Source organism: Haliaeetus albicilla, chromosome 3 (genome assembly GCF_947461875.1).
Source record: "Haliaeetus albicilla chromosome 3, bHalAlb1.1, whole genome shotgun sequence".
Taxonomy (NCBI): domain Eukaryota; kingdom Metazoa; phylum Chordata; class Aves; order Accipitriformes; family Accipitridae; genus Haliaeetus; species Haliaeetus albicilla.
The window spans coordinates 10,930,676-10,945,644 of NC_091485.1; the positions used below are offsets into that span (position 1 = coordinate 10,930,676).

At 44.5% G+C, this 14,969-nt stretch overlaps 1 protein-coding gene across 1 annotated transcript in view; it reads right to left on the reverse strand.

Moving 5' to 3' along the window:
• Positions 1-7,111: 7,111 nt before the first annotated feature.
• Positions 7,112-14,969, reverse strand: part of SCGN (secretagogin, EF-hand calcium binding protein) — a 28,791-nt gene continuing 20,933 nt past the window's right edge. The window contains exons 7-11 of the mRNA XM_069778577.1: positions 12,003-12,058; positions 10,460-10,505; positions 10,290-10,349; positions 9,550-9,618; positions 7,112-7,914 (exon numbers count right to left, since the gene is read on the reverse strand). Coding sequence (XP_069634678.1) covers positions 7,786-7,914; positions 9,550-9,618; positions 10,290-10,349; positions 10,460-10,505; positions 12,003-12,058 — 360 coding nt within the window. The 3' untranslated portion in view covers positions 7,112-7,785. The remainder of the gene's footprint in view (positions 7,915-9,549; positions 9,619-10,289; positions 10,350-10,459; positions 10,506-12,002; positions 12,059-14,969) is intronic.

The following is a 14,969-nucleotide window of genomic DNA, read 5'->3' on the forward strand; positions in this document are numbered from 1 at the left end:
GGAGAGGCATTTTGCAGCTTCCTTTCCAAATTCTTTCCAGCTGAGAGGCAATGTCCTCACTGCTCTTGGGGCACTTTGCCTGGGTTGCTTTGAAACGCCAGAGGTACAAGGTATTTTCTCAGCTCCTCTGCTGCAGCCCCTCACACACAGCTTTTGAGGGTCTCATGTGGTCAGGAACGGCTTCAACCATGTGGTTTCCTCTGCTGGAGCCCAAGCAGTGTCCGCCCCTGCCTCTAAAAACCCAGCAGGATCATGAGGACTCTTAAAAACTAGGAGTGTAGCCAACAAAATCTATATTTAAGGTTGCAGCAGAGGACACCCCCAGCACCAGCAACCTCACAGGCAGTGGAAAGAAGTTGAGGGGAAAGCCTCAGGCATCCCTCAGAGCTGTGCTTGTGCCATCCCTTACAACCCTCTCCGTGTTGGACCAAAAACCCGTACACCTCCTTGCTTCATTGAGCTCGAGCTCTGATGGGGCCTGCTGAGATTTTAACCAGCACTCCGGCAGCTCTAAGAAGAGACATCATCTCCCAAGAGCAGGGGAAGGAGAGCTGGGCTGCCAGCAGAGTCGACAGAGGTACCTAAAGGTGTGAATTTAGGCAAGGATGCTTTCTTGGTGATGGCATGGCATATATCTCTGCCTTAGATTGGCATGCTGTTACCTTTCCTTTCTTCTTTCCACCTACCAGCCTGGATTTCTGTCTCTCTCAGAGCAACGAATTAAGGAAGAGCAAAGCTTGCAGATGTGGCGGCCAAGAAGCTTCAGACCCAGAAGGCATGATAGAAACAATCCCACAGGTTCCTTTAAAAAGGAAAAGCAAGGCAGAGATGAAGGAAGGCAAGAAGAGAAGGGAAAATGAGAGATTTCAGAGGTTTTAAAGCTAGCTGCTTGATCTTGTGTGGCCTGATTCATAACCACTGCATGCCAGGTGTTGGCAGTAGCACTCCTGGATCCCACCAGCCAGAGAGTGGAAATGGTGGCCAGGCAAAGCATATGCTAAATTTCATAGTCAGCAAGAGGGACGAGGCAGAACATGCACTATAATGTATTGCAACCTGAAAATAACACCTACAAGACAATTTTAAAACTAGGCAATTTCTAGCTCTTAAAAATTAAAACACAGCTATCTGAATGTCCTGAATGTCATTAATCGTAAGCCCATAGGATCTTCCATTCTTTAGATGTAAAAAGAAATCCTTGCTGAAAAAATACCAACTTTGTATTATACGGAGATGGTTAAAGAAATTCTAGAATGAGTCTCTAAATGCCATCCTGTCATTTTGTCAATCAAACTTAAGGTCCTTGTAATATGCTGTTCTTATTAGCATTTTATGCCTTATGATAAAAGTTGAAGTATCTATTGATTTTCTACATAGCCCAAACCCAAGCAGATCATTCTCAGCTTAATGACCAGGAAACATCCCAGACTCATGCCCGTGCTCCTGTGCACATTTACTCATCAGGAAGGAGGAAACAGTTGCCTTTGACGACCTCATTAATTAGGTCTTAGGCAAACAATCAAGTTATTGTGGTGCCTTGGCAAGCACCACGTGTCATCTGAGCCGTCGCGTGCGTGCTCGCCGCTTGCAGGAAGAACTGAAAAAATGGATTGGCCTGAGCTTCACGTGCGTTCATGGGTTTCCCAATGATCTGGTGAGCATGTCTGAAGTGGCTGCTCTTCCCCTAAGCTGCGGCAACCAGCTGCCCTCGCTCCGGCTGCCAGCTGAAGCAGGGCTCCCCTAAACCACAGGTGCTATGATCCTCCAGGCTCTGCCGCCCGGCTCCCGCCTGGATCTTCATCCCAAAACAAGATTTTTCCAGGCACATCCTGCTGGCATGGAAAGCCCTGGCAGTCTGTTGGCTCCTGGTTTTTATGTGCCAGAGAAATGAACCCCTTTCCTAAGGATTAACAATGGTAAATAAAAACTGTTTGGCCACACCATCAACGTTAGAGGCATGTTAGCCAAAGTGACAGATGACAACAATCTGTTCAAACAGCCACCCAAACGGGAATTCTGGGTGCATCCCTCTTCCCCATCTTTGTCTTTATAAAGTGCTGGGAGGGATGTCTTACACGAGACTCCGCAGGGAATCAAAAGACGAGGACATGTTCTCCTTAGCTCCAATGACCTCAAGAAACCCCTTGACAACTGAGTTACAGGCCTTTATTCGTATAAAGCAGACACGGGCCTAGTAATGGCTTCTCTCAGATCTAGAGGTGTTCGACTGTGGTGTCAACTTGAGAGAGCCTTGATGCTGCCGCTTTTTAGCGCTGGCACTCCTTAGTTTAGAAACCCCAGCTTTAAAAGCTTTAAAATGCATCTGGTAGTGGAGCCATGGCCACGTCTCTGTCTGCCCTGAGCTGGTCCGGCTCCGCCAGAGCCAAGGGGGCTCAGCTGGGGACGGAGGACTAGGCCTCGTGCAACTTCTGCCTGCCCAGCAGCATTAAAACCCTTCTCCCGCCTCACAGAGAAATGGGGGAAGGATGATTTCTTCAGACCCCATCAGCAGTGGAGACCTATTTCTCTCTTTACACTCCGGCACTGATTATTTTACAAAGCAGGACTGTGAAGAGTTGGTACAAACCTTCCTGTACAGGGATAAGGGCTGCAGCTGCATTTAAAATTAATTTAGGGCTTAGATTCCTTGTGTTCCCCCATAACGCCTGGAGGTCCTTCCCTGGGCTTTGTAACCACGGTCTGGTGAAGGAGGACCTCAAAGAGGCAACCAGGTTCACCCCAAAGTGCAGCCCATGCAGTCCCTCACGTCAGCAACACCTCTAGCTCTCCTTTATTTGGGAACGTGGTGGCCACTATTGTAAACACACCCCTCGAAAGTACACTTCCAAACCAAGGCATCTGGCTTTCAACATGCGTTTACGTGCTCTCATCATCCATAACAGAAACCTTCCCCCAGTAAGACCAAGCATGTCGAAATCATTTGAGCCTCACAGCCGTGATGCCGGGCAGAGCAGGGACCCCAAACTGGGTGTCTTTGAGCCTGGGGCAGATGCCTGTTCTCCAGACACGTTGCCTAATAACAGTAGCTCTAGTGGGCTGTGGTGACTCCATCACATCCTATCGAATTCATTTTTTCCTGAAACAGCTAATCTAAAGAGATGCCAGAAATGCAGCCTGAGCATTTGTCCGCACCATGCGTGCCATCGCACCAGCTGTTTTTCCTGGGCAGAGACATCTGCTCCAGTTCACCCATCACCTCTGCAAAGTTTCCAGCACAGCAGCAGGGCAGGGAAAAGCTTTTTTTTTTTGGAGAACAGCAAATGTGAAGGAACAAACCCGAGAGGAAGGGCAACGCCTGAAGCTGGTGTAAAGGCTGAGTGTGGGGCAAGTGGGCAGCGGGATGCGTCACCATGGGATGAGCTCGTGAAAATCAGTGCTGCCCAGCTAAGTGAGGGAGGGCAGGGAAGTGGTTCTACCTCTGGGACCCAGTGGAAGCTCCCTGTAGATGCCTCTTGGCATTAGGCAAATGGTTCCCTTATTTTCTCTCATAATGGTTGAAACTGGCACTCTTTTCTCCTCCTTCTCCCATGTGCAAATGTTGCTTAAAATGAGACACAATTCTCCACGGAATTACTGAAAATACAGGTGCCACGAAATGAGAGCTTTGCATTAGCAGTCAGTGTAGCCCTCATACAAAAATGACTTTCACAATTACTTTACCCCATGTAATTACACAGCAAAGCCCCATTTAACATCCACTACGTAACAGCAACTTTCTGTTTCAAATCAGATTAATGTAAGAGTTTACCCAGCCATTTTAAGAGATAATAGCTGTAATTAAGGTGTTTCTCATGATGGGTTCCTATTATATTGTGGCAGATGATTGTCTGATAGTCTTGTTGGCTGCATTAGTCACAACTGTTTTCATTAATATTGACACTATTCTCTTGCCACACAAACAGAAAAGCAGATTAATCAAAATATTGTGCTGGTTTCCTATGCTCTGAGCCCTTCTTTGGGGCTGATGCTCAACTCAGCTTTCAGTAGGAATAAAAAGCAGTTTCTGTAAGATGTGCAGGCAGCTTCATCCATGTTATTTAAAGCAATATTGTGAGAACAAAGGGAGAGAATTATTTTACTGCAAATCGGAAAACAAAGCACTGGCGAAACTCAAATGTTACGATTTCTAAACATCTCATCTGGTTCCAGTTTGGGTGTCAGTGATGTGAGACTGCTGGAGTGCGTTCAGACTGGGGAATGACGTGAGAGCATGTGCATTTGGGTTCATTATTATGGGGAAAAAATTGCACAGACCAAGGGACAAGATGGCACATGAGCAATTTGGCATTGTGAGGCTGGCTCAGGAAATGGGGGTCTCCAGTGGCAGATCTCCATGGTGATGGTGCAGGATAAGCAAGCAGCTTGTTGAGGTCCAAAATGATGGGAGAAAAGATTGTGTCTTTGTAACATCATTTCCAGTGAAACCAATGAAGATAAACGAGGGATGGATTTGAGTTAAAAAGCCCCATAAATGTTCATTTTTCATGGGTATTGATTCTACACAGTCAACTGAAACTGTTAGAGGCAGCATCTCCTGAATAAAGTTATCATGACAAGTCATCCAGAAAAAAAACTATGTCAAGTGCCAAAAATGAGAAGGGGCAAGAGGAGCAGGGAGCATGATGGGAGTACAGGGCATAATCTCCAATAACTCACAGTGAAAAGGGAGGCAAAGGAACAGCTGTGCTTCAAGGAATTTCACACATTGATTTCCAGATCCAGCAGTTTGCCAATTAAACAAGGAAAGGAAGAAACCAACATTAAAATGACACATTTGGGAGCACTGTGCTTATTGACCACTACACTTGGGGTAGCTAAATGTCTTTTGAAAATACACCTGTTAAATATGATGATATAAGTCAGTTAAAATTGATTTCAGTAAATTTGCATACTGTGAAGGAATAGGAAACTGTGAATCCCTTAAGCCCAGTTTTCTAGAGAAAAACATGATAATACCAAGAGAAAATATCTTGGCAAACATTTTCATTCACTTTCTGCATTCAAATTCTAGTTACCAAGATGCAGGCTCCTAAATATTGTGATATCTGCAAAATTTTGTTGGCAGAGGATGCACTGATCAAACAGCCCCAAGCCTTCCTTGTGTACCTTCAAGATATTTACAGTGCAGAAGGCATCATGGTGTGTAAATGCTTTTGGTTTTGTAGGCACTAAGTTTTCATATAATTAACAGAAAACAGGTATTTTCATGTAACCATTCAAATGTGTATAATCCACACTGCACATAAAAGTACCCTTCAAATTTGCAAAATGGCAAATAGCTATGTTTTGTCAAAATGTATTGCATTGCCTATCTGTATATCTAGCAGCTTAAAGGGATGAAATCACCAGAGCCTGACACCAAAAGGCCTTACAGATCATTCATTATTGAAGTGAAAATAATAATTAAAAAAAAAAAATCTCTGGAAGCAAGGAACGCATCTTCTCTACGGGAAGTCTCAAAATGCCTATCTCCTGCAATAACATTGACTTTTAGAGGGTAAAGGGTTATAAGAGCATGGCTCGTTAATAATTGCCTTGCTGACATTTTGTAACGTGGGCTCAGATCCCACTGCATCTACTGACATTTTGTGTTGCTTATAGGGGACCTGCGGCTCACTTGGGCTGGAGTCCCACTGGGATATGGCTCTCCCTTATGGTCCCCACAAGCAAGGCAGCATGCATGATTGTTTTCCTGCTCTCTAGTTTCTGCCCTGGACACAAAAAATATCCTCATGGGAATGCAAAACTAAGTCTTTTAAAATCATAAAAAACCCTCTTCTGAGTTCTGTATATAAAATTTTAATCTATGACCCCCCAATTACTTTTTGCTAATGTTTTGTAAAATGTTCTTGTAAACTCACTTACTGAAGGCTATGCACTTACTTTTTTAAAGCTAATAAAACTATTTGCATGAACTTGCAGAGAGGAAGGCTTCAGCAAACTCAGTATTAAAAAAAAAAAAATCCCAGAGTTGTACAAAAGAAGCAAAATACATTGTGACACCAACATATCAAATTCATTACTGCTCAGTGTCTGTTGAATAAAAACTATTGTCTGTAGAGGATGTGAAAAGCATAAGGTTTCAATAAAAATGAAGTGTTGTATAACTCTTGAAATGAGAGCTGCGGTTGTATACAGTCTTTAAAAGATTATTTTCATTTTAGGTTAAAAGTTCCTGTATTTTTGGCAAGGCAAGGCAGGATATTCTTGAATTTATACTTTAATAAATGAGAAGAAGTACTACTGATATCAGTAGGATTAAACAGGGGTAAAACAGAATGGACATGTTTTAACTGAAAAATACAAATAGCATAAAGATCATACATCTATGAGTGGAAACATATTGTAGGGGATGGTACAGAAATTGCTCCCGTGTCCAAACTAATAGAAACTGTAGTTTAAGAAAATAATAGTAACAATGAGAATGATATAAAGACCGAACAAAGAGAGAGAAACAGAAGAATATACTTCAAGGCATAATTATTTTGGCCCATAAGTCACATCATATTGCAGGTACGATGTAAAGATGGTTGGTGATGCATTTAGCACTTGTTCTTATCATCAATGTAAATAGAAAATAAGCACATCCCTAAAGTTGTGTATGTTCTTAAGCATTTTATTGACTCACGTCTCCATCTCTATTTGTGTCGACAGAAGGTAATTTCTGATTAATTTTTATAAAACTGAGTATAAAAGGAGTGTTTCATTGTACCATCTTCTGCAAAGAACATAACCAGAAGGACACTTGTAGTGTCAAATCTGGGCCTCTCATCTGTTGGAGACATAAATGCTGAAATGTGCGGGAATTTTGCCAACAACCCTTCCTCCACAGTTTTCTCTTCAGAAATGAAGAAAGGATCATTTGGGCATGATAGTGTAGGTGTGGCACTTTCCAAAAAAACAGTCAAAGCCTTTGGAATAGGGATATATGTGGCACAAATGATGATGCTGCCATTAGGCTCCAGGATCAGACTCATGGCCTGGGAGTGATGGGTAGCTTTAAGTTCAATACAGGTTAAAAGTCTTTACTAACTCTTACAGATTTAAAAAACTATGCATGTGCCTAAGAGCTTTGCTGTAATCAGGCTTCTGTCCTTCCAGTTTTTCAGTTTATGGAAAACTTGTATACTGTTTCATTTTGGGTTGGAAGAAAGGCTGATAGGCATCACAAAACCTCTTGCCATTTAATGTGTTTTACGTAAAATGGCTACAATGTATGGTCTGCCAGTCTGCGGCAGATGGCTTTCCGTACATAACACATAAACTCCAATCTTAATGAATTTCTGTAATTGCCATTTTTTTATTTCTGCACATATACACAGTCATCCATCCACTATTTTAGATGCACAAACAAAGCGCGATGCTCACCAAAGGACTGACTTCACACATAAGGCGACCATCAGAAACACCTAGCAGCTGCGCTCTGGGAGCACCAACACGGCATTTTTAAGGAGATGCTTGTCCCTATCCTAGGGGGTGGGCAGGGCAGCATTTTGTGGGGAGCAGGAGAAGAAAAGCAACCCTTTTTCTGAGCAGCTGGTGTGCTCGTGGGCAGAGACATTGCTAGGGGGACCCACAAGCGGCGGCAGCAAGCGAACACCACAAAGGGACTGGTGGAACGGGGAGGCCCTCCGTACGAATCCCAGTCTGCCATGTCTTTGTGCAGCCACTCTCCAGCCCGCTCGCATGGCAGCATGGACACACTTCTACGAGGAGCAGCAAGCAAATCTCACAAGGGAAACACAACCACGAGCACCCTCCTGGCTACGGGTTCATTTTAAGCCCGAGACACAAAGCCAGTTCGGATTTCTGAATTTTCCCATCCTTGTTCACGTCACAGTGGTTGAGCAGGATCTGGCGGAACTTGTCCAGGTCCACCCCACTAATGCTGGGCTGCAGGCAAAAGAGAAAAACGTGGCTCAGAGAGAAAACAGCTCTGGATTTCCCCAGCCCTGTAAAGCAGCAGGCTGTGCAGCGGCTGGGAAATCCACCCATGGAGGAGTGACCAAACAGCCTGACCCCACATCAGCTCATACAAGGTGGGGAAGTGAACAGAGAATGGGCTGCAAAAACAGAAGAGGTATGGGACTGTGAGTAACTGAAAGGAAATGCAACGTGATTTTTGTGCTTAGTCAAGGCCATCAGTACCTGATCCGTATCAAACAAAAGTCTGCAGAAAGTTGTTCAATACAGATCCCTGCACTACTGGACCTGTGCTTTCCTCTGGTTTCCTCTCTCAAACCTGCTACGTGAGGAGTGATGCGGCATTTCTGTCAGCAGGCTACTATTTCACAGGCTAGCCAGCAACTTAAAAATACCTTTAGTGGATCAAACAAATGCTGAAGACATACTTTACAGGCTACTATTTCACAGGCTAGCCAGCAACTTAAAAATACCTTTAGTGGATCAAACAAATGCTGAAGACATACTTTACAGGCTATACTGTCTCTGTATGCTCCTAATGCTGTACCACTTCCTCTGCTTCCCACTTGCTCAGGAGGAGATCAAATTCCCATGCACAGCTTGCAGTGCCCAAGGACGATGCCGATGAAGGAAAGTACAACCTTTGCTCCTTTGAACACACATGCATAGAGCACAAATCCAACCTCCTGCCTGTCCTCACACCCTTCCTTACACACCACATGGCTATAATATACATACACACGCAGCCATCAGTACACAGCTGCAGTCTCTGCTCTCGGCTAAATGGACATGGGAACGCAGGCATCCCTGCATCGGGTCACATCGTGTAGAAATGCACCAGCTCAGGCTCAGGGGGAGCCAAAGACCAGACTATATTTGCATCAAAAGCTCTATCTCGGACTGTACCTGGCAACTCAAGGTAATCCAATGCAGACTGATTCTGCTGTCTCTAAGAAACTGGTGACACACAGGGCATGGTGCTCTTGATTAGAGGTAGAGCTCAAGTCATTTTCAAGTGTAGCCCTTTCTTTACTGAAAGGGTTGTCAGGCATTGGAACAGGCTGCCCAGGGAAGTGGTTGAGTCACCATCCCTGGAGGTGTTCAAAAACCACGTAGACAAGGCGTTTCAGGACATGGTTTAGTGGGCACGGTTGATGGTTGGACTCAATAATCTTAAAGGTTTTTTCCAACCTAAACAATTCTATGATTCTGTGATTCTGTGACGACCTAATAAACCATGAGGTCATGCTGGTGAGGACCATATCCGCAGTGAAAACAGAAGAAAGGACTTCTGATGGCTGATCCATGTTGACACAGTCTGTGATGCTGTAACATCTGCCTAATTCATAGTGTGAGCTAGAATGGACCTTTCTAAACACAGTTGCTGAGTGAAGGTGTATTAATTTGTCAGGCAGAATTTCTGTGATATGGTGAAATGCTCTATAGTGTTTATGCTGAGACCATGACATTCATTTCTGCTGCTGATCCAAGTGAAATTTGACTCTGTGTTCTCACTAGCCTCTCTATTTACATAACTTTACCAAAACAACCACCTTCGTCTTGGAAATATAAGGTATTAGTAAATAGAAAGAGCCATAAAGCTACCTTGACCAGTTCCATCATGTCTTTGACAAACCCATCCACTTCTGGGCCTTCAAGTGCTCCTGTTTTACTCTAAAAGATGGAATAAACATCAAAACACTCCAGTAAGTCAAAACCACAACGTTTACCGCTCAGTAGGTCCACCTGGTCACTGAGCTCTATAGCACTAAGATCCCTTCCTTTTTCCCCAACCATCTCTTCCCCTCAAACGGGAGCAACATCTCCCACCATTTTGTGAGGCTTGCTGATCACCACCAACCTGAGGGAGTTACGCTACTGTCAGAAGCGGCACCGAATTGCTGCTTTCTAACAGGCAGCTAGGTGGTCATGTCTGTCCTGGGCCAGACTCCCTAAAAACCCCTCGGTTCAGTACTGGAAGCGGTTTTATTTCTCAAAGTGGTGGTGATGCAGGTCCCAAACTGCCCGAGACTGCTAGAGCTAAAGCCACCACCCCCTCTACAGCCCTCGCGTCTCCTGCAGAGAGATACTGCTAATGGAGCAGTGTTGGCCATGGCAATGGAGAAAGTCAAAACGGGTCCTTTGCCAGGAGGTCTCTGACCATCGCTCCCCTCTGTCCCCACCTTATCCCCAGTCTGGTGCCTGGGCCCCTCTGGTCCATGGGCTCGGGCACAGCTGCGGCTCCTGAGTGACCCCACAGCACCCCACGGGAGGAAGAAGTCTGAGCAGTGTGTGCTAAATCTGTGTCATTTAAAGACCCCAAGGGAACAGCCTGTGGGACTCACAACATCGTAGTGTGCAAAGATCTTCTCAAAATCTCTCCTCCTTTCTTCTGTGCTGCAAGCCTGCATGTGGAGAGGACAAGCAAATGAAAAAAAAAAAGATTCAAGTCTGGGCCCAGGTTATCTTAGCTGAGAGAGATGGGAACAATGCATCATAAAACTGAGCTACTTACATCCATTTTAAATTGAAGAAGGAAATTTTCCTGGAGTGCCAGAATCCTGAATGGAGAGATTTAAATTACAATCTTTCCGCTTTATCATCTGCACACAAACCATTCTGAACTCTTTTGGTTCGTAAAGCAAAGGGAATTTAGATTATAGGCCTTTAAAAAAGAAAATCGCCTGCGGGGTTTTTTATGGAGGGCTGTTACAGGAACGCACGCTTCCCTCCCTGTCTGACTGGGAATGGCAGCACCCTTTGGCTCGCTGCAAATGTGTTTCTTAGCACCATGGCTTCTCCCAGAGCATTTCTGGTGCTCCAGCCCAATGGAGGTGGTCAGCCTCCAAAGCAAGAGCTACCAGACAATCATTGCTCGTAACTGGATTGTTGTGCTGCACTAAAGGAAAGAGTAATTTATCACTCTCTGTTGGAGGGAGAATTGGTGGTTGTAAAAGTAAAGGACAAAGTAATACTGGCCTGAGCACTGAGACCAGCCAAATTCCTCTCCTTTCCCCTCCTCCCTCCCAAAGCCCCTCATAGCACCGATAAAATCTTTTTTCTCTCCAGCTGCTCTGCTGACCCCAAGGGTTTTAGAGCCTGTGGCACAGGGCATGCTGAGCTGTGTCCATATGCTGAAGGGTTTCGGGTATAAGAAATGCGCTCAGACCAGAGGGGAGCCTCAGCCGCCCTGGGTAATGGGCCTGTAGGGAACCATATTTAAGAGGAAAATGCAAGGGCAAGCCCCTTTATTCTCCATTCTGCCTCTAGCTCTCTCTCTCTTCATATAGTCAGTGGTCAAAGGGAAGTGCCACATGCACTGCAGTTATTTGTGCTGGCATTCGTTGTGATCCCAAGCAGAAAGTAACAGCGGCAAACCAGCACCTGTCTCCTCTCATCCCCCCAAACCAGTGTTTTAAGACTGTACCTGCATGTTTAAAGTCCCATCCAGTCACTGCATGTACATTTACAGACAGAGGCATACTCTCTATCTGTATGCAGTGAAAATCCCATAAAAGCCTCTGAGGTATCAAGGACAGAAAAGAGACAGAGGCCCGTGACTGAGTCCCCAGCTTCATTCACAAGCGTCTTCACCTTGTCTTTCCAAATACTTTCTTACTGCCATTGGCAAACTCCTTTGTGGGGCCACTTTTATTCCTCAAACAAGCAGAAAAATTCTTTGCAGTCCCTGCTGCGCATAATGATGTGAAATAAATGCACATCTGTGACCCTGCTGAAGGGGATTGTCATCCTTCTTTTGGGGAAATGGTGTCACTGGCTGCTTCATCGCGTCCTGAGGAGCATCGCAGAGGTAGCACGGGTAATGCCAGAGGGTGTTGGTGATGCACAAACAGGTCCTGGCATTGCCCAGTGTCACCAGCTCTAGGTTCTCAGGCTATTGTGATGGGGACCATGCGTTAGTGACCTGGGATACCTACATCAGAGCACCCGATTTAATTTGAAAGGAGGTAGGATTCAAATGCCCACAGGGAGATCATCACCTTGCCTGGATCTGCCATTGTGACCTAAAAAACCCCATCAATATTATTAAAGCCTACCTTGCCAGGTCATTCAGGTCCAGCCGTCCATCTTTGTTTTTGTCAAAGATTTTCATCTAAAAATCAAGAAGACAGAGATAAGATAGATAGGCCATGAGGAAAGCACACATACAAAAAAGCCAACATACATTTTGCTCTGCCCTGTGCCCTCACCTCTGCTGGCTCAGGGTGCTTTGCCTGAGCCTCGGCCAGCACAGCATCCTCTGCTAACACCAGGTGCAAGGGTGGCCCAAGAGCACAGCAAAACCCTCCTGCTTTCTGACAGCGAAAACCCAAGCAATCAAATACCAGCACCGCTCCCTTCCCTCCTTACATGGGGATAAAGGCAGGTCTCCAGCAAACACCTTAAGAAACCAAATACTGGCCTTGCCACGGCCCCTGAAAAAAAATGCTGAAAAAAGGGGGGAACTTCCGAACACTTCCAGCTCGGCTCCATCCTTATCTTTGACTGTTGCTGTGCCTACCGAGTGGCTGAGGTGAAAATGTCACCTTCTGATAGACACTCAGGTCAGGGTTTTACGCTGCTAAAGCCAGTGGGCTTTGCTTGGCTCAAAGCCTGCCATCGGAAAGTGCTAAGACTAGGAAGAAGGTTCAGGCTGCCAATGTCAAGAGGTTAATCTGTGCAAATGAATATAAAACTTCTCCTTTCCTTAATAGTACCTTTTCCTTAATATGATCTTTCTGATGAGTCACCACCAGAAATTATTTATTTATTTATTTATTGTATTTGGTACTGTGTTTCTCTGCAAGGCACAAAAATTAGTCTGTTACAGGGAAAGAGGGGGAGAAGTTTAATGAGTTGCAAACCTGAATAACTCATGGCTCAAAGTTCTAGAAAAAAATGTATTCCACATCAAAGCTGGGGGGGAAGATAAATATTCTACTGAGACAGGTTGCCGTTCTTTGCCAGATACTCAGTAATGGATATGCATTAATCTTACCTTGATAAATCTCATTTGCTTATTTAGTGGTTATAAGTAATCAAGTCACTACAAATCTTTGGTGTAATTGCACACGTGCTAGAGAAGGCCCATACCAGTCCCTATCTCAGGAGGCTTGGAGGGAGAGGACCATCCGCTATGACACAGCCCGAACACGTGGGAGCCAGCAGCAGGTCCCAAGCACTTCCCAGCAGTGAAATCAGGACAGAGCCTGAGACTTGCATCAGGAGAGATAGTATCTGGAGAGCTGCCGTTTCTCAGGGGGACCTTGCCTATTTTGTCAGTGCTGCCTCCTCCCTGCCCCTTGCTCAAAGGCAGGCAGCTATGCTGAGGACAGGGAGTCTCTGGTAAGCCTTTATTGGACTGGGTTTAGGTTAAGATTCTGTGACAGGATTTTATTCTATTCATTATTCTAAGTGCTTTACACTACTGAGGTTTGGATGGGATTTTTGAAAAGCACTCAGTATGGGCTCACTTTTCCTCCCATTGAAAGACACTATAAAACTCCTATAAATGATTGAAGGCCCATATTGAGATCTTTGGAAAAATGACACCCTGATAGCCATGCAGGTATTCAGTGGCACAAGGAAAGCCACTTTTCTGTCTCACCGGCCTCTGCCGAGCACGCACTCTGTGCAGAGCCACTAAATGACAGAAGAAAGGCTTCTGAATCTCTTTTGCTCTAGAGCGGGAGAGATGAATAAAGCTGCTGAGCTATCTTAAGCACTTTGTGTTTTCAAGTTGTTTGGCCTTTTTCTGCAACAAGTATCCTGAATGAATTTTTCAAACATATGCAGTATTTTGATTATCCATACCAATCAACAGAGAGAAAATAAAAGTCTGGTTGGAAGAGCTAGGCTGAGCTAATTCTTGTCCAGTGACTTCCATATGAAAGATGGAAAACATATAGGGAAGATGGACTAGCGTTCACTGAATTAGTTCAGGTACCACAGCTAATAAGATAGACCTAATCCTATTAGCTGGACAAGGAGCTCATGCATGCCCACTACATGGCAATATTGGGCTGCATTACTCCGGAAAAGCCTGGGGAAATGTTTATTAATTAAACTTTCGAATTTCAAGCACGCGAGTGTTTGATCTGATCTGCTAATTGTGTATGTAAGCACACAAAGAATGACAGAGGGTACCCACCCCATGTGACAAAGTGTACATCATGGGAGACGTTATGAGATTGTTTCTAATTTAAACTTTTGCCTTTACAGACCATCTTGATATGTTAAACTTGATGGATTTTCAGTTTACACTCTTGAAAGGTATATTTATGCTGCCAGGCTGATATGAAACATCTCCATGTGGTTAAGGATAAGGTCTGGCATGTTTAAATAGCACTCCGTTTTACTAAAAGCTTTGTTGCATCTAGCAGTATACTTTATAAAATGATGCATTTATTTTACTGTCAAGCTACCCCGTATTTTAAAGTGTTTGCACAAATTAATTCACTGACATTTTAATGGCAGTGCACCGGGGAAGCCTTAGTTCTATTTGTTTGAATGTAGTCCATGCACTCTGAGGCAGACAGAGCATAAGTAAAAGCTGGGTTTGCAAAATAAAAGTTGTTACATCTTGGGTTTTTAAGAGCAAAATCAAAACTGCCATTGGCTTTGGATTCAGCAAAGGAAATACCTCTGCTTTCCCAGTCTGGTGTTGTAAAGAAGGCCACTGAAACACCGTGATATGACAAACACATGCGTGCTTTGAAGAGCAATATAAGATTATAAATCTGAATTATTTTCCGTGACAGAGATAAGGAAGGAAGTAAACAACTAAAATAAATAGTTCTGCCATCACTGGACTCACTAAAACCTGCTTTTAAACCTTCTCTGGTTCTGGTTCTCTGTGTGTAATAAAGTGTTTTATCCCTCAGATGGGACATGGAAAGAGTCGGCTCTTGCCTGACCTCCTCCTCTCACAGATATGTACCTTGGGGGCACCTATACCTGACAGCTGTAACTAAAATTGGCCAGTGAGTACAAAAGTTATTAAGGGTGTATAAAGACAGGCACGT